At 46.9% G+C, this 23,511-nt stretch overlaps 1 protein-coding gene across 1 annotated transcript in view; it reads right to left on the reverse strand.

The window, feature by feature from the left end:
* Nucleotides 1-23,511, reverse strand: part of MDGA1 (MAM domain containing glycosylphosphatidylinositol anchor 1) — a gene marked incomplete at its 5' end in the record, with an annotated part of 97,992 nt that overhangs the window by 13,245 nt on the left and 61,236 nt on the right. Inside the window, 4 exons of the mRNA XM_010014562.1 lie at nt 7,182-7,316; nt 8,541-8,693; nt 15,717-15,740; nt 16,793-16,970. Coding sequence (XP_010012864.1) covers nt 7,182-7,316; nt 8,541-8,693; nt 15,717-15,740; nt 16,793-16,970 — 490 coding nt within the window. The remainder of the gene's footprint in view (nt 1-7,181; nt 7,317-8,540; nt 8,694-15,716; nt 15,741-16,792; nt 16,971-23,511) is intronic.

The following is a 23,511-nucleotide window of genomic DNA, read 5'->3' on the forward strand; positions in this document are numbered from 1 at the left end:
GACAGCACTCAAAATCTGTTCTCTGGCCATCTCCTCTGCCTCACCCTGGGAGTAGTGAGAGGCGAATGTTTTCAGCCTGGAAAGCAGTTTGCTGCAGGAAGGCTGTTACAGAAAGGCTGTTTTCTTGGCTTTGGGGCAGGATGCATTATAGAAAGAGACTCTCTTCGATTTCATTCCTGGCTGTACTTTCACCAGAAAATTTCCATGGGACTGGCTGATAGAGTGAGACTCACAACCTGGATCTGCAAACTCCTTCAAGTGCTGGGTGCCTGTCCTCCGTGCAGAGCTCTCTCTGGGAGGGCAGTCACTCCTGGACATAATGGTGACAACTGACACTTGTTAAGTACTTTTTGATTTTCTGGGAAGCATTTCAATACATGTTACAAAATCATGTCTTGTTAAAGTTCAAGATTGGGATGGTTGCACAAGTAGTGCTAGATATTTGCGCACTCTGCCCCCACCAGCCTTTATCCTGTCAGAGTACCCAGGGTGTCTCCAGGTGTGCATCTGAAACGACCAACTTCAGTTTCCACTTGTACAATTATGGCACTGGTGAAATAGTTAATGGTCCATGGACGGAGAGTGATCTGGGAGTGCTAAAGAAATAGCTGGATACGCACTGAGAGCTCCTATTTCCTCTTAAATGTCTGTTAAGTTTTGTATCTAGCAATTTCAGGGTCTGAATAATTGATGTAACACCTGATGTCTCAGGAGACGATCAGGTTGCAGTATATCTTTACAGCTGGTCAACTCTGAACAAGAAGTCTGCTGCTGTGAGCCAAGTCTGAATGGAAAGATGCTTCATGGAGAGACTGAAGGAAGGCAGAAGGGATCATAGCAGCTTCCCACCTGACAAATAACAGTGACTCAAATCAGGTAAGCAAGAGCAAAGATGATTTCTGGGGATTCAGGGCATCTGCAAATGAATTGGTGTCAGCAATCTGTGCCCTTGACAACCTCCCCAACAAATTCTGCAGGAGGGATGTGGTCAGATTGTGACTGGTAAGACAGAAGAGTTGCCTTTTGAAGATGGCAGCATTTCAGTGGCTATCTGCACTGGGAACTTGATTCAGTGATGCAATTTAAGTGTGAAGCAAGGAAAGGCAGGGATCAGTGTATCCAGATTCAAGGTACTATGCAGAATGCCTGCATCAACATGAAGACATGTTATTTGTGGAATAAAAATGACATGTAGCCAGTCCACATCTGAATATCTTTCCCTCCTCTCCATGTCTTCTTCAGCTTCCCATGACAAGCTCTTGACTTAGGGATGATTTAGTCCCACCTCTGCAAGCTGTGTCAAGCATGGCACTGATGCTCTTTGTAAGTAAACATCCAGTGAGGGTGTAGACAAAGTATTCACTGGGATCCAGCAAGAGTAACTGAAGGGACTTTTCTGCCCTTGGTTATGCAGGAAGTTTGATTAGGTGATATATTGGTCCCACCTGGTCTTAGTAATCTTTAAATCTATGGCTCTAACCCGAAGTTCACTTAAGTCTTTAGAAAAACAATGACTTCAACAGTCTTTGGTTCAGAGCCACTGTACTGAACCTACAGAGCTTGAATGACATTTTACAAATATGTGGTTATCTTGCCAGGTATTTCTAATCCTTGCTCATGATCATGGTATTTGTCTAACTTCCCAAGAAAACAAACAGTACCAGAAGAGAGCACAATCTATCCAAAGGGTCCACACCACAGCCCACAGGAAGCTGCTGGATGTCTGCACAAAACATTAGTCAAATACATATTTATTGATGTAGAAATGAGTAAATCCAAGAACCCCACTGAATAAGTGGAAAATGAAGAATATTTAAAAAATGGACTATGTTTTTTCATTACAAACTGTTCACTTAACTCTAACTGCAAGTTGTTTTCAAGAGCCTAGAGAGAAGTGAATTATACTCATTAGGAAAATCAGCCTCCCCTCAATCAATCCAGTGACGTCATCTCTACCATGTAGAGTTACTGCACTGGAGATAATGACATGGCTTGCATTTGTATATAAGGCAAACTTTATATATCCAACAGAATGCAGCTAACTCAAGGGTGCCACCTGTATAACTGCATGCAGTAGCAGGGTGCTGTGATCATAAACAAGGTTTGAGTAGGAATGAGGGAGCTACAATGTTGAATCTTACAAAAAGGATGTCTTCATGGTTCAAATTGCCTTTACACTGACATACCTATCAATCTGTGTGACCTGACAGCTCTGACTACTGTCACTTGTCAGAAACAAGATGCAGCCACATGGCATCTGTGCTAACACTAGTTCCTATGTGTGATCATCCACCATGACCTCTGAGACAGCTTATGGCTTTCTTGAACTTGGATGCTGTGGAAAGCAATGATCTCGTTGCTACTGTCTCAGAAGCAAAATCCCTGTTCCTCACATTATCTTAGAACAGAATAGAATAAAATAGCATAAAATAGTATAGAATGGAATGGAATAGAATGGAAATAGGAATAGGAATACTTCAGTTGGAAGGGACTGACAACCACCATTTAGTCCAACTGCCTACTTCAATCACATCTCCAGGAAGCCTGTTCCAGTGTCTGACCACCCTCTCAGTAAAGAAACGTCTCCCAATATCTAGTCAGATCCTCCCCTGATGCAGTTTTGAACCATTCCCATACGTCCTGTCTCTGGGTACCAGGAAGAGATCAGCACCTCTCTCTCCACTTCTCCTCCTCATGAAGCTGTAGAGAGCAACGAGTAGTTTAGAATTTCACTGGAAGCTTCCCATCCTGATTATACATAGGCTAGACTTAGCTGGGGTGGTCAGATAAGGTCTATGTCAGCACTAAGATGGAACAAAAGCACCTTTAACAGCACCATGAGCTTCACTGGTGCTGGATACATGCCAGAAAATTAACCTATTCTGTGATTTCTGGGAGAGGAACTGGCCAAGACCATGACACTGCTAGTGCAGAAAGGAGGCTGAAAGTACAAAAATTGCAAGCCAAGAGCAGGGTCCCAGACATTGCATTCAGTCAGGCCCAGCTCTTGAAGCTCAGGACTTGACACTTTCACTATAGGTAGCAGCTGAACAGTCCCATCTTGGGAAGTATCCCAGGGCAAGATGTCTTTGTCTTCTCTCCTCTCTGAGACCATATCTCATCATAAGCCTGTATGTAGTGACTACTGCTATTAAAACCACAGCAAACAGTTTGAAAATGGTCTGCCAGTGAGCTGACAAATCAGAAGTAATCTAAAAAACCGCTGCTTCGGTACATCCTGTGTCACTGCTTTTATGTAAGTACTCCTGAGAGTAAGTAAAATCTTTGACCCAAGCGTTCTCTCCACAAGCACAGTCACTGGCTCATTGAGATAGGGAGCTATTACAGTGTTGGCTACACAAAAAGCTACATCCACTGAAATTTCCTCTTCCCTCTGAGCAACCTTCCTTGCAGGCCTCTCTTGCTGCAGGGTCTGCAAGAGCATCCAGCAGTGGGCAGGAGGCTGTTCAGATCGTAACCTGGCTACAACTGAGCTAGGAGACATGAGAGACGTGACACAGGACTGCAGTGGGAGCAGCCCATCGACAGCACTGTCCTATCAAAGCATCCCCTGCCCAGGCAGCCCCTGGAAAGGGAGGAAGAGAAGTCTGATGGTTGAAGCAAGGATTTGAGGACCTGCTCCTAACTGTGATGCTCACTCACCAAGCCAACTCAACAAAGAGACTTTGTGAACTGGGCAACTGGTCACTGCCTGCTTTGGCTAACTCCCTCTCCTGAAGCAACAAACAGTTCCTCATTTGATATATCTATGCCTTCTGCAAGCAAGACACCCTTGGTTTGGAATACCTCATGGAAACAGGATTTCTTTCCTTCCGCTCCCCCCGATTTTTGTGTTTGGGCTGGCAGGATTGTAGGGCAATGCGAATGCTTGCTCTGGAGGACACTAGAGGAAGGAAAACCAATGGCCAGGTAATTCCAGAAGAATGGGAATTGTCTCCAGGGAGCTCCCCTTCACCCTGCTCTCTCATATTCAACGTCACCCTGCTCTGCTACTTGCTGAGTATCTTATACCATGGCTACAAATGCTCCATTTGTATTCTGTTTCTCTCTTTCATCATATCTATTATAAACGAGTAGTGTCTGGGAACTCTCCCAGGGAAGATTTGCCTGGATGGCTATGGATATTTTATAGTCAAATTGTGAGAGTAAGCCAGCTTTCAAGTTCTGTAGAGGGGGAAAAAAGGTAATAAAAGGGTTATTAAAAAAATAAATAAATGTCGGGATTTTATACAGCTTCTTTTCATAGTGACAAAGCTTTGGTTTGCTCCACAATGGAGCTGGAGCTGCTAGGAGAGGCTCGGTCTGGGAGATGTCCTGTTGCCAAGAGGAGCAATCTGGTAGGCTTTTGCTAAGTGCTACAGCTGGCTCAGCAGGGCTCTGCGTCTGGCTTGGTAGGACTCGGCTGGCACTGGGTGAGACAGGGGCTGGGGCCGTGGCTGCAGGCATCAGGTACAGCTGGCTGTATGGGAGCAGGACATGGCCCAGGGCTGTAGTCACCCCATCTTTACCTTCATATGGTTCCTCACGTAATACAGCTAGAAGGCCAGGCTGTGCCTTCTCATCTCACAGAAGGAGTCATAGTGAGGAGCCCTGTATCTGAGAGGTGCACTCTCTTCCAACCCAGGGCTAAAGAAGATGACCTGAATGAACTTGCTTTGCCCTCAGGCAGGCTGCCACTTCCCCAGTGGACTCTGAGAGGGCTTCAGCCACCAAGGGCATAGATAAAGCCTGGCGTCATCTGAACAAACCGAAGCTTTGTGGCAGGGTTTCACAACCTTCACACAAGCAAAACCAGCCAGGGAATAAACAAAGTGCATTAGAAATGTAGATGAGCCATTAGACCTGCTGGTGAAACAGAGCGAGTCCCAAACGCAGGTTCGTTCGTGTGTGTGCAGGTATGAAGACAGCTATGACAGAGTGCTGCCAGCGTGGCAGTATGGAAAATGACCAAGTAGCATAAGATTTAGTTAATAGCATAGTGGGAATGATAAAAACCAGGCAGTTTTAGGATTACCAGGCATTCCGATTTTTCCTGGAGAGGTCTCAGTTTCACCCTGGTGCCCTGCTATGTAGAATAGAAGCCAAAACAATTACAGAATATAATGACTGGCCCTGAAAGATATACTGTCTCCTGAGTAGAGAGCTGATACAAGGTACTGAAGTTCAATTTGCAGGCAGATATATATACTGTGGGTTCGCTAGACCAAGGCACATGTTCCAGAGGCCAAGAGGAAAATAACTTTTTCTCATTTCTTTCTTTTTCATTCCCTGACTCTATCTAGTCAATCTAATTTTTAAATAATTTATTTGCTCTCGGCTCAGCAGCACCCACCCTGGAAATCATTGTGTGGCATTAAAGAGTCTATCCACCTCATACAAATTCGTCAGTCCCTTTGTGCAACAAGGGGAAGAACAGGGAGCAGGCAGGAGCAGCAACATGGAGTATGAATGGAAAATCAACAGGTATAAAAGGTGCCTGAAGCCAAGGAATAGAAAATTGCACTCCTCAGCAATTTTCTGAGGTCTTGGGAGTCACTGTATCTTTTGCTCTGGGCAATTTGTGGGTGGAGAAAATGAATAAAGAGTTAAACACTAAAAGCCAAAAATGCACAATGAATTAATTCCCTCGCATGCCCAGTCCACCCCATCTACAGACAGATCACCGCATGAGAGCTGTGAAACAGAGCTCTCTTCCAAAAGGAAGCAAAAGCTGATGGGTTTTTACTTTCCTCGTGAACTTAACTTCGAAGTATGACACATAGCTGTCCTTGTAAAGGAAACAAAGCAAGAGAAGCCTCCTCCTTCCACATCTTCTTTCCTTGCCAGTCTCCCACTGGTCTGGTCCACCTTTCATTGCAATCACAAAGATGATATCCCTTTTAAAACCGCCAGGAAAAGACATGCAGGAATTGGGCAACAATTGACTAACCACAGCAGGCAACTGCAGGCAACAAGGGAGTTCGCCAGCCAGCATTAACAACTGGATTCTGTCAGCTAAGCAAGACCAGGAAAACTCAGTGTGTACCTATGTTGCCAGTGCTCTGCCTGAGCAACCTGTCACCACGTGAATACAGCATGGAGCATACTGGCTGCAGAGGGAATACAGGTGGTGCAAACACATCCAACCTAGCCAGACTCTGAGTGCAGACAGCACATATGAACCCTCAGAGCAAAGACAGAGAAGCAGACCTGCTCAGTGACCCACAGCCCAGCCCTTACCCCCTGACATCCATGGGGAGAAGGTTTCAGCCTCAACCCTGCTGAGAGAAGGAGATCATAGATTTTGCAGCTTAACCTCTCTGCCGTGCCACACGTGTGTGGAGATGTGGTGGCCAGGCTCAGAAGCGTGTTCCCTCCCAGTGACATCAATGGTGCTGAGCAGAGAACTGTTAATTAACCCCGTTTACTGAAGGGTGGACACATTTCTGCCTGGGCCCTGATTTTTCAGTCAGGCTCCAGTCCAGCAGGTGATTAATAACCCAGCATGCCGTGGGAAGAGTGCATCTATTATTCAAATTAATGAAATTATAATCAAGAGGTGACGAATTAGCAATTGCTCCTTGACTAGATATGGAAACTCATTAGTGTGCCAGGCGCTTCTGGGATGCTTGCTGCTCTCTTAGGCTTACAGTTAGAGAGGAGGGAGTCAGGCAGAGCAGACACAGCTGAAGGAACATGAATGCTGCCCACCCCAAAATAGCTGCAGCCACCACAGAGCTGTCTGGTGCCACAAAGCCCCTCCATTGCTGTCTCCCTTCCAATAGATGGACTGTCCACCTGCTGCTCTGCTGCCTGGAGCAAGGTGGCTGTGGCCCGGAGTGGGGAAAATGTACACACATGGGTACAATGCTCTTTTTTGTGGAGAGCAGGGAGCCTTATACCTAGAGGAGGATTGAGCCAGAGGGGAAAGGATGATGGCTGACTGTAAGATACTGCCTTGAGGATGGGCTGCAACAGCCTCGCAACCCTGACACTGCTCAGGTGTCAGTAAAGGACAAGTATCTCACAGCAGCATCCCTCCCTGGTGCTTCGAGCACTGGAGTAGGATTCCCACCTTCCCGAATTGCTGGCTGCAGGCACAGCTCATGGAGCCAGAGGCTGGAGGTCTCCCCCAACAGCCTGCACTATGCTGGGTTTACCTTTCCCCAGAGGGTACTCACCAATGTGCTTCCCGTACATGTGGTAGTAGAAGGAGACACAGTAATACTTGGCAGTAATGTTGTAGAGGGGGCTGATGAGCCGGGCTTTGTCTCCTGTTACCCGGGGCCGGGACGCCTCGATGAACATGTAATAACCTACAAAACAAGAGGGAAAGGTGGGGAAAGGCACTGCTTCTCTCTTTCTGCAAGTGATGGGACGCTGGAGGCTGGGAGACCACTCCTCCTCTCAGAAATATGGCCTTGCTCTCCTTATTGGCTCTGCATCCACCGCGATCCCAGCCAGAGACACCTGCAGGATGTCTGCAGTGCCTCCCCTCTGCAGTAGAGGGGAGAGCAGGAGGGATGGGCGCCAGCAGATCCTCTGTGAAAGCATTCAGCAGATGAGTGCTTGAACATGCGCACACACATCTGTCTGGGTGCAAAATGAGCCTTCCTCCTGTGGCACGAGGAGCCCCAGAGCTGACTGCACCATGTAAGGAGAAAACCAGAAAAACAAGGGAGAAAACACTGCAGCCTAATTCCTCTGCCTCAAGCTGAGGGAGTGAGTATTTGGTATATCTGGCCTAAACAATATTGTTGTCTAAAGAGAACAATACCAAGGTGGTTGTTAACAACTCAGGGAAGAACAGATTAGCTATTTAATTTGTTGGCATAGTTTTCAATGCTCGATCAGGCTGGTCTACTGAACACTAATGGGAAAAGCCATTTCCTTATCTAGCCATTGGATGTTTCCCATTTTTTCTGAGTTCAAAGATTTGTGCTTGCATACAAATTTACTTTCGTCATTAGAGAAAGGGGAAAGTAATGTCCAGCTAAAATGAGGGCATGTACTCTGTCCACAGCTCACATGAGCAATACATGACACCAGTCTCTTCCAGCTGGAGGTGAGGCACTTGCTGCCACCCCACAGGCAACTCCCACCTGGTCTCTCATGCTCCTGCTTATTACTAAGGAGATCTGTCTGCCTCCACAAGACCTTCTTTAAGGAAACAGCCAGCTAAAACCAGCAGGGTTGTTTCTAGTTGTTAGTGATGTTCTGCTTGCTTATCCTTTTTTGACTTCAAAATAAGCATCAGATGGGACAAGGGCATTAGGCAGCAGGCAATTAGCTGGTAACAAGAACTAATGCTCACACTATTCCCTTAAACAAAGTCGTGGGTGTTTTAATTGTGTGTTTAACGCCAATCAGTAACATGCAAATTAACTGCCTGCTCCCTGCACCCCGTGCAGAGGAGGAGCATGTTGTGTGGAAAGCAGATCAGCACTCCACCAGCTCCCAGAGCTGTAGGACTCCTGGCGAGCGACGGTATACATCTCGCCTCCACAGCCAAGCCAAAAGAACCCTAGATGTGTGCTTACCCTCCGGCGTACCACTGATGTCCGTGGGGGGCCCTGTGTTGACGGTGCGCTTAGGGTTCTGCGTCAGGGCGTTCTGCCGGGTCCAGTCAAAATTGTCCATCTTGTCCTGCACGAAGCCACAGATCTTCTCATCCTCAAAGCGGCAAGTGTTATCTGTGGGGAAGGGAACAGGGTGGTCAGCTGCCACTTCTCGAACCTCCTCCCCAAGGCTGCCTGGGTGCCTGCAGCATGTCTCACTGCACTGCTACATCACCACTGAGGCTCTGCGTCAAGCTGGGGACAGGTGGGCAGCCCCCAACCTCAGGAGGAGGGTGAAAAGGAGTATATCTGTTATTAGTATGATTATGGAAGGCTTAATCCAGGTTGATGGATGTGATGGTTTGACGAAATGGAGGAAGGCTAAAGAGAAAGAGAGATTCTGCTGGGAGGTCTGAAGGGGCAAACATAGAGGAAGGTAAAAAAAAGCATTGAAAGCAAACAGGCCACAGAGGCTTTTAAACCAGAACAACTTGATGGTAGAATAATTTCCCCGGGAGAGAGGAAAAAGCTCCAGCAGATGACCCCCCTTTGGGCTATATATTTAACTAAACTATGGCACACATGAAAAAAAATCAGCTGCGGAGAAGAGGTCAGCTCAGTGCTATGAATGTGTCATTTAGCTAGAGTATATCCAATTTATACCAGCTAAAAGGCACGTTTGATATTGCAGCTTATGCTGGTTCCCCTAACAAAATAAGTCATGTAGGTAAAAGATTTTTATGTAGGATCAACCACGTGTGCAGCAGGGCTCACTTTTATTACTACCACAAGACAGTTACACCCTACAGCAATATTGTAAGACAGGTGAAAAAATCTTGTGCATAGACGTAACCCAATATCGTCTTGCAGAGATTGGAATGAATTGGACTTGATTAGGCTGAAGATGGTAACCTCTGTGGTAAAAAAGAGATTCCCAAGCCACACGAAAAAAAAGGCTAAGAACCAGCTTTACACTGCAGACACAGTAGTAACGGAATGGAGGAAACAGGCAGAAGAGAAAACTGGTCCAAGACCTATGTAAAAAGTACTTTGTGTTCTAAAATGTCCCTGGGCAAAAACCAGAGCCGGAGAATGGGTTGAGAGTGGGATCTCAGACCTCGTGAGTGGCACAGACACAGTAAGTGCAGATCTCTACCTTCTGCCTTTATATAAGAGCAAGGATATGTGCTATGAAACTGAAAGATAAAGTACTTAAAAGCCATGGAAGAATACATACAGAGAGGAAATCTAGGCTCTTGCTAAAGGCTTGGGAAGTGCTAGAAACCTCATCCATGGCATGCTGGTGCAAGATTCAACTTTTGGGGGTTTTTCCCCCTCACTGTTACTCTTATCATGCCCAGATGAAGAGAAGCCCAAATGTCTACTTGGGCTCCTACATTGCTGCATCTTCAGTGATGGTTTGTTCTGGTTCCTGGTCAGGAAGCTCTCTGTCCTAGCATGGGTGACTCTGGTAGAACATGTAGGGCAGAGCAGGGTCAGCAACCTATGGGCTGGGTGCCAAGGATGGGGTGGGCTTTCTGCAATGCCAGGGCCAAAAGCTCCCGACATGGAACTCTGTGCTGTAGGAGTTTCACACACCTTCCATGCACACCAAAATCTGCCACCTTGTACCAGAGAGAAAAGACCACCCATGAATGAACAGCATCTCCACTCTGAGATGCTACATGTCCTGGTTCCTACTCTGCAGCTAAGGCCCCCTGCATCCCCTCCCATCTGGAAATGAAAATGACCATCACCCAAACAGAAATCAATAGCCTGCACACCCCTGTGGTAGGGAAATGGGTTCCCCTTCTTGCCTGTCTCTCTCCAGCATCTCATCAAAGCTGTGAGAAAAGTGGAGGCAGCCTCCTGCTATGGCTCACAAAAAGGTCTTTGCCACCATAGGCTGGGCACTGTGCTGCAAGCCAAGGGCTTGGTTCACGGATCAGGGCAGATGGGTTTTTTGTAAGCTCAGGGGGAAATGCTGCTCCTGCAAGCTGAGCACAGCCATTGGGAGCTTGGTTGGGCTGGCCACTTAACTGCTGATTAACCCTGGCTAAGTGCTTTCAATACAATCCTCTCATTTCTAATTAGCATCCTAATCCAAGTTAGCCACTGCTCTGCAGCTCTGAGCACAGAGAGGCACATGGCAGCTGGAGATGAAGGAGGAGTGGGAAACAGATGACAGGGCAGGTGCTGGCGGGGTCTGAGGTGGGCCAACTACATGGGATGTGGTGGACCTCCTTCATCCACAGCACATGGAGGTGGAGGGGGAAAAGGGTAAGAAATCAGCTTCTCAGTGTCCTTCTCCAGCCCTCATGACTGAGAGCAGGGAGTTTGTGGCTGTCTCAGACACCCACTGGTCCTCAGGGGACAGACTGAAGCCCTAAAGCTTTCTGTTATTTCTGGGTTGCTCTAATGCTCTGACTTCTCTCTATCAGAACAAAGACAAACATTTGTGTGGCTTCAGCTCACAGGTTGCCAGCTGCATTTAAAACACACAAGTTTTCTCTTATGATGGCATTATCCTAAACCTATCCTATTATGATGTCAGGATCCACCATGAATGTCCTTTTTCAATCAAAGGGACTGGGATGGCTTGCATCTCTGACCATCAGAGGAGAAAGGGGACATCTTTCTCCAACACAAAATTCCTGTAAGAGGGAATAAAGCTCTAACACAGAGGCCAGCCAGGCAACTGGTTGAGAAGGAGCAAACCCTTAAAGGACAAGGCACAGAAATCAAAGGAAAGGCAGATTAAGGAGAAAGTCCAAGCTCAGGTGGAGACCAGAGAGAGCTGTGCAAGACAAGAGGACTGAGGACAGCCTCAGTCCCAAACCCTAACCCAGCCTGCCATCAAAGCCACCAAAGTGACACACACTGGTTGTGTCAGCTGGTGGGCTACTGTGCTTCACTGGTAAGAAGTCCCCCACACCCACAGGAGGAGACAGACTCCGTCCTCTTTCAGATGCAGCTACTTGCAGGAGGCAGAGAGCATAAAGTAGGAAAGGGTCCTAGCTATCCCACAGACACCAAAATGTAACCAAGCTTATATGCAACACCATTTGCTGTGAAGGAGTTTGTAACTACAGCATGTTGCCTCTGCTTAGCTTGGGATCTCAAGGCACTTTGCAACAACTAATGAACAAGGTTTCTTAACATCTCTGTGAGGTAGTAATGCCTCTTTCTATATATCTCCTGCATTACACCTGGGGAAACAGATGCATGATAGTATAGAGAAGCACATTTAAGGTCAACAAAGGCAGTGCCAAAGCTGGAAACAGAATCCAAGTGCTCTGACTCCTGGTCCTTTGGTTTAAAACAAGCCACAGGAAGGCGAAGCTCTGGCATTTCTCTGACCTAGAAGTGAACGTGCCCAGAATAATGAAGAGATGTTTGGTGTGGTTTGGGACACTGCCAGCATGCCAGCTCTGGACTGTTATCAGTAAAGCTCACAAGGGGAAACCTGGCAAAGAAAACTTTTAAATGACCTTCTGTGTCTCAGAGGCCACAGCGGTGATCTGTTGACCTTGTCTGTGTGAAGCAAACCTTCCTGCAGACTCACACCATCTGCCAGGGATCCTGGCTCAGCACTGTGGTGCAAAGGAAGCTTCCTGTTTAAAAATTAAACAGTGGATTTAAATATTGAACACAGTTGTTCTCTGGATTGTCAGAGGCAAGGTGGAGGTGGCACAGGAGCTGGTTCCTCAAAGGTTGGAGATAGTGCTGTCTTCACCAAACAGATTTCCTTGGCAGGTTTTGCAGTGGCAGCAGCTAAAAGTGCAGAGATGTTTGCTCCTGGTTACGGACACCTCCCTGCATCCCCCGTGGAGAGACCCTTCTCTGCGCAGAGATCCTTAGCATTTCTTGTTACTTTGCCTTCTTGAGAAACATAATGAAGGCTTGCATTTCAAGTCCTTAGGGGGAAGCCATCCCTAGGCCTGAAATACTGTCTGCCAGATGAATGCAAATAATAATAATCCTATTCTAGCTGCAGACTATGGGTGAATCGCAGATGGAATGCACTTGAATAAAATTGCCTTTGTCATTTGGCTGGGATCTGATGACTGAAACTGGCTTGGAGTATAAGGGACCATGCCCCGAGCCCCAGCTCTGTTGCAGACTTGCTGCGTGACCTACAGGCTATCATTTTCTCTCTGTAGATCGGTTTCCCCATCTAGATGATGAAAATAATGAAAACTGTATTGCAACCTAAAAGTATGCTGGGATCTAAGAAAAAGCATCTATCGTGGTAAGTCTCTAAAACATTTTTAACTAGTAATGGAAGAAAGCTTCGCAATACCATAACAGGCTGGGTCATACTGCATTGTCATCTGCTTTCATATCTCCATCTGTGACAAGGAGATAATATGGCCCAGACAGTCCTCTTTGCCATCAGGATACAGGAATTGGTGGCAGTCACCTTTTTTAACCTTTCTGTTATACCAATTCCCGAGGAATGGGCACAGATTTGAGGAATCAAGCTCCGGACACCAGGTTCACATGTCATTCTCACATGCTCATGGGGCAACAAACTCAGATTCCTCTGGACTTTGAGGCATTATCAGAGACGGGACACACAAGCATTAGAGAGTAAGCAAGGAGCCTGGATAATCTACAGCAACCAGCATCTGCAACTGATCACCGCGCACTGTACTTTTCCATGATACCAAAACATTTTTGCAACACACACAGCCAGACTGTAGATACATGAGAAATAGTGTTACTGCTTTGGAAGGGCAAGACACATGGCCAAGAGGAAAAAAACCCCAGCAAACCCATATGTTTCTTGATGTCTTCATCTCCAAGGTTGCAAGGCTACTTCTGCTAGAGCCAGGGAAACCAAATCATCCACTGCTGATGAGCTGGAATAGCTTGCAAGGCAGCACTGCAAGGTTTGGGTTAGAAAGTGAAGCATGGGAGAAGTAAGAAGGACACAGCAAATTGCCCAGCACTGGAATTTGGTAATGACATTAAAACGACCAGTTATTCTAAGAGATCTTTAAGGTAATACTGTAGAATTAAGATAATTCTAAGTCAGTTTTTTTAAAGATAAATTTTGGGGTTTTTTTTAGAACCAGATCAACTGATTTTTAGGAGTTACAGTCAGTCTTACTGATAACCTCTAAATATTTGAAATCCTTGATGTCTTTTGTTCACTTCCTCTGCTTTTACTTTGTTATTGCTTTATAACCCCAGAACCTGGCTCTGTAACCATGCCACATGCATGCCTGCCCCAATGTCATTAACATCTTATTAGTCTGAGAGAGAAAATGCATGAAGAAATAATTGCATTAAGTGACTCTCAGAGTTTGTAAATTAATCACCATTGTGCATGCCCCTGGATCAGGCTGCCAGAGGCATTAATCATCTAATCTTTGCCTTTCACTTGAGAGCTCTCAATGTTTGCTCCCAGAATTTGGCTGGGCAGCCTAGCATGAAGATACTTTTACAATGCTGTGCCAAGCCTTTTCCCTGAGGAGGTGGTAGCAGGGGAAGTGGGAAAATAAGAGGGATTTCCATGTATTAGGATGAGGATCTGGGAACTGAGCTGTGGCCCAGGGGCCTTTGGGCTCACATTTCACTGGCAGCAGGTGAAAAGGAGGGGGCATCTCTGAAAGCAAGTCTTTTCACATTCAGTCTCAAGGCATGAACCCATGTCCTAATATCCACTGCAGGCTGGGTAACTTGTATCAAAGAGAAACTCAGTGTTGGATTTACCGCATGAAAATACAAGTGTGGCTGAGTTATGCTCCACCATAGGCAAATTTAGTGCAGTTGTTCTGGTCTCAATCAAGCTGCCAAAGCAATCCCAGGTGAGCAGGCTGAAGCCTTAGTTTACAAAGACCCCAAGAGACTGACACAATTAGGACTGAAGTTGTTCTGGATTTAACAGTGATTTATGCAGTGTAAAGGCAAGTGGCAAAAGGCTAGATTTTTTCACTTCCACCTGTGGGCTGGGATGCTTGTCTCCTCCAGCAAGTACCAAGGGACACATTCTGAAGTGTGTCCCGGGCAATAAGCTCAGTGTTTTCCAATGAGTCTTCTACAGAGAATATTTAAAGAGAATCAGAAAGTGAGGAAAAGCAAAGCAAAAGGAATCAGGAGTTAGAGCCACACAATCCCTCTGACTATGTAAGAAAGAAGCTCCCGCTCTCAGGCAGAGGTGTGAACTTGCAAGAGTGAATGTCTCATGGCTGTCTTAACAAGATAACCCCATACCCTGATTCCTGGCTGCCATTGCCTAACCCTGGCTTCTCCTCATGGCTACTCTGCAGTGAAGCAGTAGTACTTGCCTATACATACATAGAGTAATATATAAAATGACTGAATGCTGACTCAGTAGCTGGAAACAGGAGAAAGAAACAGCTACACACAATCACCTGCTCACCATGGACCAACAGCAAGTAGTCTATCTCTCTCTGCTCAAGAGCTTTGCCTGGTCTTATGTCTAGCAATCAAAGTAAAGGGACTTTGTTTCATCCCCTGAAGATCTCTCAATCACTACTTCCAGCATGCTAGAAATCCTCTTTTATGCTCTATGGGCACCATCATATTCTTGTTAAAGACCATCATTCTGAGATGTGTATTCTACTTTCAAAATCAATGAGAACTCTGGGTGCTCAATAAAGATGGGCCTGCATCGTGGCAGGAATGACCAGAAGGTAAATAAGCAAGTAAACAGTGGTGACACTTGAGGGGAAGAAGAAAGGGACTATGCTCAAGGAGTTTGCAAAAGGAACCACATCTGCGTTGGAAACTGTTCCACACCAGCCTGCAGAGATGGCAGGTGGTATCATTCCTGGTCAGAAGAGGATGGGGGATAAACATTCCTTAAACACAGATATTTTGGGCAACATTTAATAACTCTAAATGCTTAGTGTATGCAGACTGCTAATGTTAAGGAGAGGGTGGGTTAAGATCACAGTCTGTCCAGTCAGAGGTATCAGGTGTGGCTGGGAGGCATATCTCTCCTGGCAACAACTCCAGGTACAAAAAATGGCATTATTTATTGGAAGCATTCATGTATGCAATTTCATCCTCTTTCGGGGAAAGACATCTGGCAAAGTCAGCTGTATATTCCTGATCTGCTGGAGCACTTACGACTAACATGCATTACATTCCAAGCATAAATACAAAGGAGGTCTTGCTACTTACCTGTTGGGTTGGGATAGTTGATTGCTGGAAGAGGAAACAGAAAAACAAGTCAGAACAGCTAGTACTCCTTCGAAACACAAACAAAGTCAGAAAATGAAACGAACACATTGAGAAAGGTCATAGGTGCTCCTAGCAGCATCTCTGTGAAACAACAGTGCTTGGTGTCTGCCTTGGTGATGGAACAAGATGCTGAATGTGAATCAAGCAGTAACAGACCTTAAGAAAACTCTACCTAAGGGTTGGTGATCCCAGGATTGCACAGGGGAACCCGTCTGACAACCCAAGCAGTTTCTTTCAGGAGCATCACTGAGATAACACCTACTTAGCTACCAAAGCCTGATATCAAACGGGGACATCAAACCAGTTTGAGACACTGTGGAAGTTTGAGACAACAGCTATGCTGGGGACACCAGACGTCATTTCACAGGACAAGAGGGTTTTGTGAAATCATGCAAACATAGGAGGAGGGGGATCTGTACTTTCTGCTGAAATAGAGGGTCCAAACTCCTGAGGAGAGCAAAGAAATCAGAGGGTTGAGGGAATAGGGGGTCTATCTAGTGAGTTGTTGGGATGCCGGGGAGAGAAATGTGGTCAGTGTATATCAGTGGGATCATCTGGGATTCAGGGTATCAGAGAGACCTACAGGTTTACTACTGAACTGTGCATTCAACTCTGGAAAGAACTGAAGCCCCCTGAAATCCTCTTACTTTTATGGGCATGTGGCTAATATGCAGTGTCCAGTGACTGTCCTCTATAATATGCCACTGTACCGTGGCAAGCTGTAGCGTGGCCTGATGGGGGAATGGGGTTTTGGGACTCTCCTGTCCACAGAGTAGAGAGTGTGAGTCAGAACTGCTGAGTAAAGGACAGAGACCCTCAGAAGTGTCTATCTAGTGCTCCGCATTGATGGCAACAACCAAAACACAGCCAAATGTGATAGCACTGTGCCATCAAAACTCTGTAGAGCAGAGAGATCCACCTAAGGGTCACAGCAGACAACATCTACGCACGCCCATGTCCCTGGGCCTGAGGCTCGGACCTTCTCTCGTAGCCAGGACCGAGGAGGAGACACCTACGTTCCATGTACCGGATGATGCGGGTAGCCATATCTCCAGCCCCAAAGCTGGTGATGGGTGTCAGACGAACTTCATAGCTCTGAGGCACTTTCAGGTTGGGCAGGACATGCTCCAGCAAAAGGCCTTTCTCCATTTTCTGCACAGGAATGAAGGTTTGGATGGTGTTTCTCTGAGCCAGCTGCATAGGAAAAGAACCCATAGTGTTATGAAAATCCTGAAAATGGAAACTTGAGGGATCCTATCCAGCATCTAACACCCTATTCCTCCTCTTCCTATACAGACAAGTATACCTGGTTTATCAGTGTGATATTCATGCAGAATTGGTTTGAAAATTCTCACCCCTGGTACAGAATGATGATCAGGAGCCTGAATTCTCCTTGAAGGGAAGACTTGGGGTCCTCCTGACTGGGGGACAACTTGAACTACAAGTCCTATAGAAACTCTGGGTTGGAACCAATATCTCCAAGAGGGGAGGAATGAACCCAACTCACCTCTACTAGTGCACTGAAGTCCTGCGCACACACAGCATGACATTTTGCCAAGAGAGATACCCTTCAGTTCACAATGACTGCTGCAGAATTCATTCATTTGCTTCCTGGGTGCCATGACATTTAATGTGGTGCCTCACTGGGACCTGTCTACTGCCATGCTTTCTTACCACCCTTCAGAGACCAGAGCAAGAGGTCTAGTTCAAGTAAGTGGTCCTCTGCAGTCATTCATAGGCTCTCTTCTTCTCTGTTGCCTGCTGGAAGGAGCTGAACCTTGCTAGCTGAACATTGTTCAGTTTGCTAAAGCAGCGGGGAAGTTTCAAGAAAGCAATGGGGAAAATATTGTTGTCAAAACCACCACCACTAAAAATGATGAATTATGTGTCAGTGAAACTTCCCTGCCACAGTCATGCTTGCTTGGCGGGGGAAGGACAAGAATAAGGACTGCATTGTGAAGCTACAATTTCCTGCCTGTGCAGTGCCTGGAACCTTGTGGCAAGATATTTTACTGCGGATGCTGGTCCTGATAAAAAGACCTTCAGCAGCGCTTTCCATGGCCCACTGTTCACTGTCCCACTGAACTTGAACTTGGAGTCCCACTAAGCCTTCCTCTGCCTGTGATATATTCTCAAGGCTGACATATTCCATTGCAAAGGCAATTCTCCTGATAGGCAGGCTCAGTGTTAACCATTAACTCTGAAGTTGCAGGATTATTGGAACAGATACAGAGGGAGAAAGGTTTGCAGCAAATCTGTCAGTGTGGAGAGTGTGGGGCAAGCAGACGGAGTGAGGGCACAGCAGATGCAAAGGCCATCAGCAATATAGGGCAGAGGAGCAATACAGATGTAGCGCTTGGTAAGAACAAGCATATGCAATCCCTCCCCTGCCTGCCTCCAGCCTTAGCATACATAACTAAGCTCAAACTCAGAAGAAATGGCTGTCAATAGAGAGCTTCCTGTGAAGGAGCTCTCTTTACTTCCAACATGGCCAGGACCCAACAGCCCGCCTCCTCACCTGAGTTGATCTGCCCACAGTTTGGACAGTAGTCCCAAGCGAAGGGGCAGGGCTGGATCAGATCCTGCCATGGTACTGTGTTGGGCAGGGACTGGCCCTTGGGAACGTGTTGCTGCATGTGGTTCTCCCAGTGAACAAAACCTTTGTACCTGCCTTAGATTGTACCTAAAAGAGACCTTTGTACCTAAACAGATCAAGGTGCATGTTGCTTGAGGAACTTCTTTCTCCACCCTCCTTTTCCTCCTTCTCCCTTTGGCAAGATGGGTCAGAGGGCTGGGAACTGTTCTGGTGCCTTCCCCCAGCTCAGTGCCTTCCCACAAGGCACCTGGGAGCAGTCCAAGCAGCCAGGACCAGGGCGGTCCCTCTGAGAACCAAGCATGAACTTGGCACCGGGATGCTGCCAGGATCCATTCGTATCAACAACGCCCCATCTGCACGCACACGAGCTGGGTGCTGATCCCATTGGCATGCCTACCGCCCAGCCCTCCCATCTGCCAGCCCTCTGCACCTCTGCTCTGCCAAGCGAGAGCTGAGCTGGCTCCCAGCGGCAGCGATCTCAGCTGGGATCATTAGCACCAGATCCCCAGTTATGTGGGAGAAGAGGAGGGGTCACAAGCCTGACACTGGAGGCTGGTGCAGCACGGCTCCTGGCATGGGGCATTTTGGGGAGCGGAGCGTGACTGGGGGTCTGGCAGCAGCTCCTCCCCACAGGCTGTCATGCGCTGGGGTGTTGGGGAAGGCAGCCAGCAAATAGGAGGAAGTCAGGAGCCATTTCCCTCATCTAGACATAACCTTTAGAAGAGAAACAAAATGGGTTGTCAGAGAGAAGCCTGAGGGTGAGATTCAGACAGTGCAAATTCCATCTCAGCTGGGAGTTAGCTGGAATTTGGGTATCTAAAGCCTCTGGGAGCTATGTCAAATCACTTACTCTCTCACATCACCTAATCCAGGACAAACCAAGAAATCAGCCTCCTGTCTGGACTGCAAAGCTCTAGATCCCCTAATTGAGTCTATCCTAAGGGGCATGTGGGTTTAACCAAATAAATACTTGGCTGCCTCACAGTTTTGGCTGTGAAAAAGTAAATTTGTAAAGGCACATATACACCCCCAGTGGGTCACAAATGTCCTGCTTCCCAGGAGAGACCTGGATCGCTATCAGGAGACACCAGGGGCTGGGCCCTAGCACATACTTCCTCTTGGACTATACAGGAAAAATTTTGCAAGAGGCCTTTCTTTCCACCAAATACTTTGAACTCAACTCTTCTCTCAGTCTATGTGTCTGGTCTCTATTCAACCTGCAAGTTAGACAGGCACAGCAACTGGCTGCCAGCAAGGCTGCCCTCTGCACATCCTTACTACAGTCCGTACAGTCCTAGCATCCCGACAGAACTGGCCCGGGACATCTTTGGAAAGACTGGTTCTTCTGAGCAAAAAGCAGCATAGGCCAAATGACCCCCCTGAGCTACTTGCAGTGGTCAGGAGAAAGGGCCAGATGCACCACCAGCATAGTTTAAAGGGCACGAAATCAGCACAAGGGAAAAAAGGAGGACAGCTCCAGCCAGCCCTTGCTGTGTGCATGTGGAGCAGGTGCCGGCTTGCAGTCACCAGCACAGGTCCAGCACCCAAGAGACATTAAGACCAAGGTCTGGCTCTGCCTCCTCCTCCCTAAACATCCTTTGCCTCCCCTGACTGCCAGCAGCAGCTCTGTGCAGACCTGCATGCATCACTCCAGCAGCAACCCATGTTTTAATCCTCTGCCTTAATAGCCCACTGTGCTTTCCTTCTCCTGCTCTGTGTCTCCTCCCATGCTATCCTCATATCTTCTTCCCTCCAGCTCCTCCTCAGCCTCTTTTCTTCTGATCACGCTGGCCCAGTGCTCCAGCTTACTATTGCTGCAGTGCAGTTAATAAAGCAAAGGCAGGCACAGAGGACAGTGAAACGCTGGCCACCTTATTAGAGATGCTGAAGCCTCAGTGGAGGATCTCACACAACAAGCTCATTCATCATCAGGCTCAGGATGCTGCCAATGGGGCCAGAACAAGCACACTGTGCAATGCACAGCCTCAGCTCTGCCTTTACCTCCTTTCATTTCCAATAATCAGAGGAAGGGGATGGGCAGGGAAAAATAAACCAAAACCACTGTTTCCACCAGCTGGCTGTGAATATCACACAAGTTGCAGAGGGGAAAATGTTCTTGCAGAATAGGTTCACTAAAAACACCTTACAAAGGGCAAAATCAGCCCTGTGTGGGATGTATTCACATGCACAGTGTGCAACCTGCCTCTTTCCTCTGTCACTTGTAAGCAGTATTAGCAACCAAGGAGAGCACACTCACATGCTCATATGTACTCCAGAACCTGCAAACTAGGTGTGCCCTTTCTTGTTCTTGACCATCACATTCTGTTGGTAGGTATGTCTGCCCAGTCCCTTGTCTTATCATTTGGGCTGGCTTGTGATACACAGGGAATGATTGTCCCACTGTGGCTGTCTGAGTTGGCTCATCGTCCAGGAACACACACCAAGAGCCTCAGAGGGAAAAGCAGGATGCCCTCTGCTTCCATCCCAGCTGGGATGTTGTTACAGTAAAGGGGTCCAAAGTATGACACTAGCACATCTACTCTGTCTGTGTAGGCCATTAGAGGAAAAAAGGGTGTTGTTCTCAGACTCAATGGTGATTAGGCCAGTCACATATTAGATATAATAAACTCAAATTATATTAATAAACACATCTGTCCATAGTTATTGTTGCAGTCCTGCTCATCAAACAGGACATGGGTTCACAAGATCACGATAACGTACCTGCGCTGGGACTTGGTGTGACTTACGTAGCTACGCATGTGGTCTCACAACTAGGTGTGCATGAAACAGCTGTGCGTGCTTGTTTGAGGGAGAAAATAGAAGGAAAACATGTTTCATCATGAAGCCCCAGGGAGTTGTATATTAAAATCATGCAGATTCCCCAACAAGCTGATCGGAACAAAGGAACTGCTCTGCAGGCATCCAGCTTTGCAGCACTGCTATTCACTACTGCTACTCCTACTTGTCCCGCTTCTTCAGCAACTTCTTAGGGCATGAGAGCTAGCTTTGCTTTCCAGTATCTCCCCTCCAAATCCTTTCCACACACAAACACGCTCATGTTCTTTCCCTCTTTACCCAGCCTCATTCAAATTCCCCTGGCTGCTCCTTCCTGCAGCACAAATGAGATAGGGGTGGCTGCACTTGCCCTCCATCCTCGTCAGCTAACTGCAGATGTGGGCCACTGGGAAAGCTCCCAGCTCCATCCCCAGCCAAGCTGGCCTCTCCAAAGGAAGATGAGATGGCAGACAAAGGCAGGCTGGTGTGACACAGCCCTGTACACAGGCTTCTTCCCTCTGACAAGCTCTTCCTCGCTCCTTCTACAGCTCTGCAGAGAAGCACAACAGACAAAGACTGTCTCCAGCACACAGACAAGTAGGGCATGAGGCTGAGTTGTGTGCATGTCCCTACTCCTCCTCTCTCATCTGCAAGTGTCAGCACACTCTGGAGAGCAGCCGTGCACAGGACCAGAGCCATAGAAAGCCTGGTGGTGCATGAAGCCCTGGTTTTTCAAAAGGGTCTGAAAGAAGCATGGGACAATAATGTTAACAAAATAATCTTCAACTGCCCATGCAGCTTGTGGGCTGCAGTCTTCAAGCAGCCAGCAATCAAGGAGGGCTTCAAAGCTCAGTGCCCTCTCAGCAGTAAGTGTAAGGGCATCCATCTCTCTCATCTGCCCAGGAGAACAGTCAAGTCTCAGCCAAGTGCCCAGTTTCTCATCACACATAGATACGCCGGTTTAGCATGTCCCAGGGGCCAGGAGAAGTTGACAGCAGCAGAAAGGCACTTTTCCTCTGGCAGGCAATATCACCCAGGGTGTGAAAGAGCCTCCCATTTTTATCAGTTCAGCCTGTTTGCCTAGAGTCTTATATTGCTCTGCCCTAGAGTGCTACAGGTATCATCGCACATCAGATTTCCCTTGCGGCTGTGACTGCCACGAACTCATCCTCAGAAAGTCCAGCTAAGACAGAGTTGTTCCCTTCCAAAGTGAGTGTTTTTCACAAAGACCCAAAACAATCACACCGTTGTCCTCAACATGATGGGACTGGCAGTGTCTGTGGCCTTAAACTTCCTGTGACAGCCAGGAAAGATACTCCCAAGCACCCCATCCCAGGGACTGGAAGGGACTGAGCTTTGTTATGGTGCTGGTAATGACTCCTGGGATGAACATTGCTCTGCAATGCAAGATACCCTGCCACCTCAGCAAACATGCCTTGTCCTCAATTTCTGCCCCAACTGCACCTCTAAAGCTATACGATGCCTTGCAAAAAGGTAACTTCAAAGAGTTTAGATGCCATGGACTTCTTAAAGTTAAAAAAAGTAAAAGATGATTGCAGAGGGCATTCAGTGCATCATAAGCACGCAGGCTTTTCAGTTAAGATGAGGAACTCTGATACCTACAAATGTGAGTGAAGCAAAAATTGATTAAGCATGAAATTTTTCTCTGGCAGCCAATTCCGGGTTGGCTCAGAGACCAAAGGTTGCACAACTGAAAAGGAAAAGGACTTCTACTTAGAAATCTCAAAGCTATTGTTTGTTTGGTTTTGCTAATGTTTATTTTACGTCTGATGGCAAATCTTTATTAAAGGTGAATTATTCCTTCTGTTTAGCAAGTGCAGTGAAAACTACCTGGATGCACTTGTAAGACATTCAGTAAATTGTTAAAATTGTTTTAGGTGCTCTGAGGAAGTGATGATCCTTGAGGTGAGATAGACCGTGTAGACCAGAGTAATACTTGTGTTTCTAGTGCAAAGCACAATTCTTGTGTTGAAATAACCCAGGCTGTATACATAAATAAGAATATAAATGTATACAGCAAAAAAGAAAAACAGAATACCTGTTGGAATATTTTTAAAGTTTATCTATAATCTTATTTGGCTATGTCGCCTTGGGCAACATAGTTTAGTGTGTGGTGTCCCTGCTCATGGCAGGGGAGTTGGAACTAGATGATCTTAAGGTCCTTTCCAACCCTAACTATTCTATGATTCTATGATTCTATGATCACAGGATTTGTGTGTGTCAGAGTTTACAGTGTCAAAGATGGAGAGCAAATTATCCAGGGGCCAGACCCATTCTCCACTGCTGGAGGACAAGGGCCCAGGAGATGAGTTCCATAGGTAGAAATAAGATCATCCCAAATTC

Source organism: Nestor notabilis, unplaced genomic scaffold (assembly GCF_000696875.1).
Source record: "Nestor notabilis isolate BGI_N333 unplaced genomic scaffold, ASM69687v1 scaffold165, whole genome shotgun sequence".
Taxonomy (NCBI): Eukaryota; Metazoa; Chordata; class Aves; order Psittaciformes; family Psittacidae; genus Nestor; species Nestor notabilis.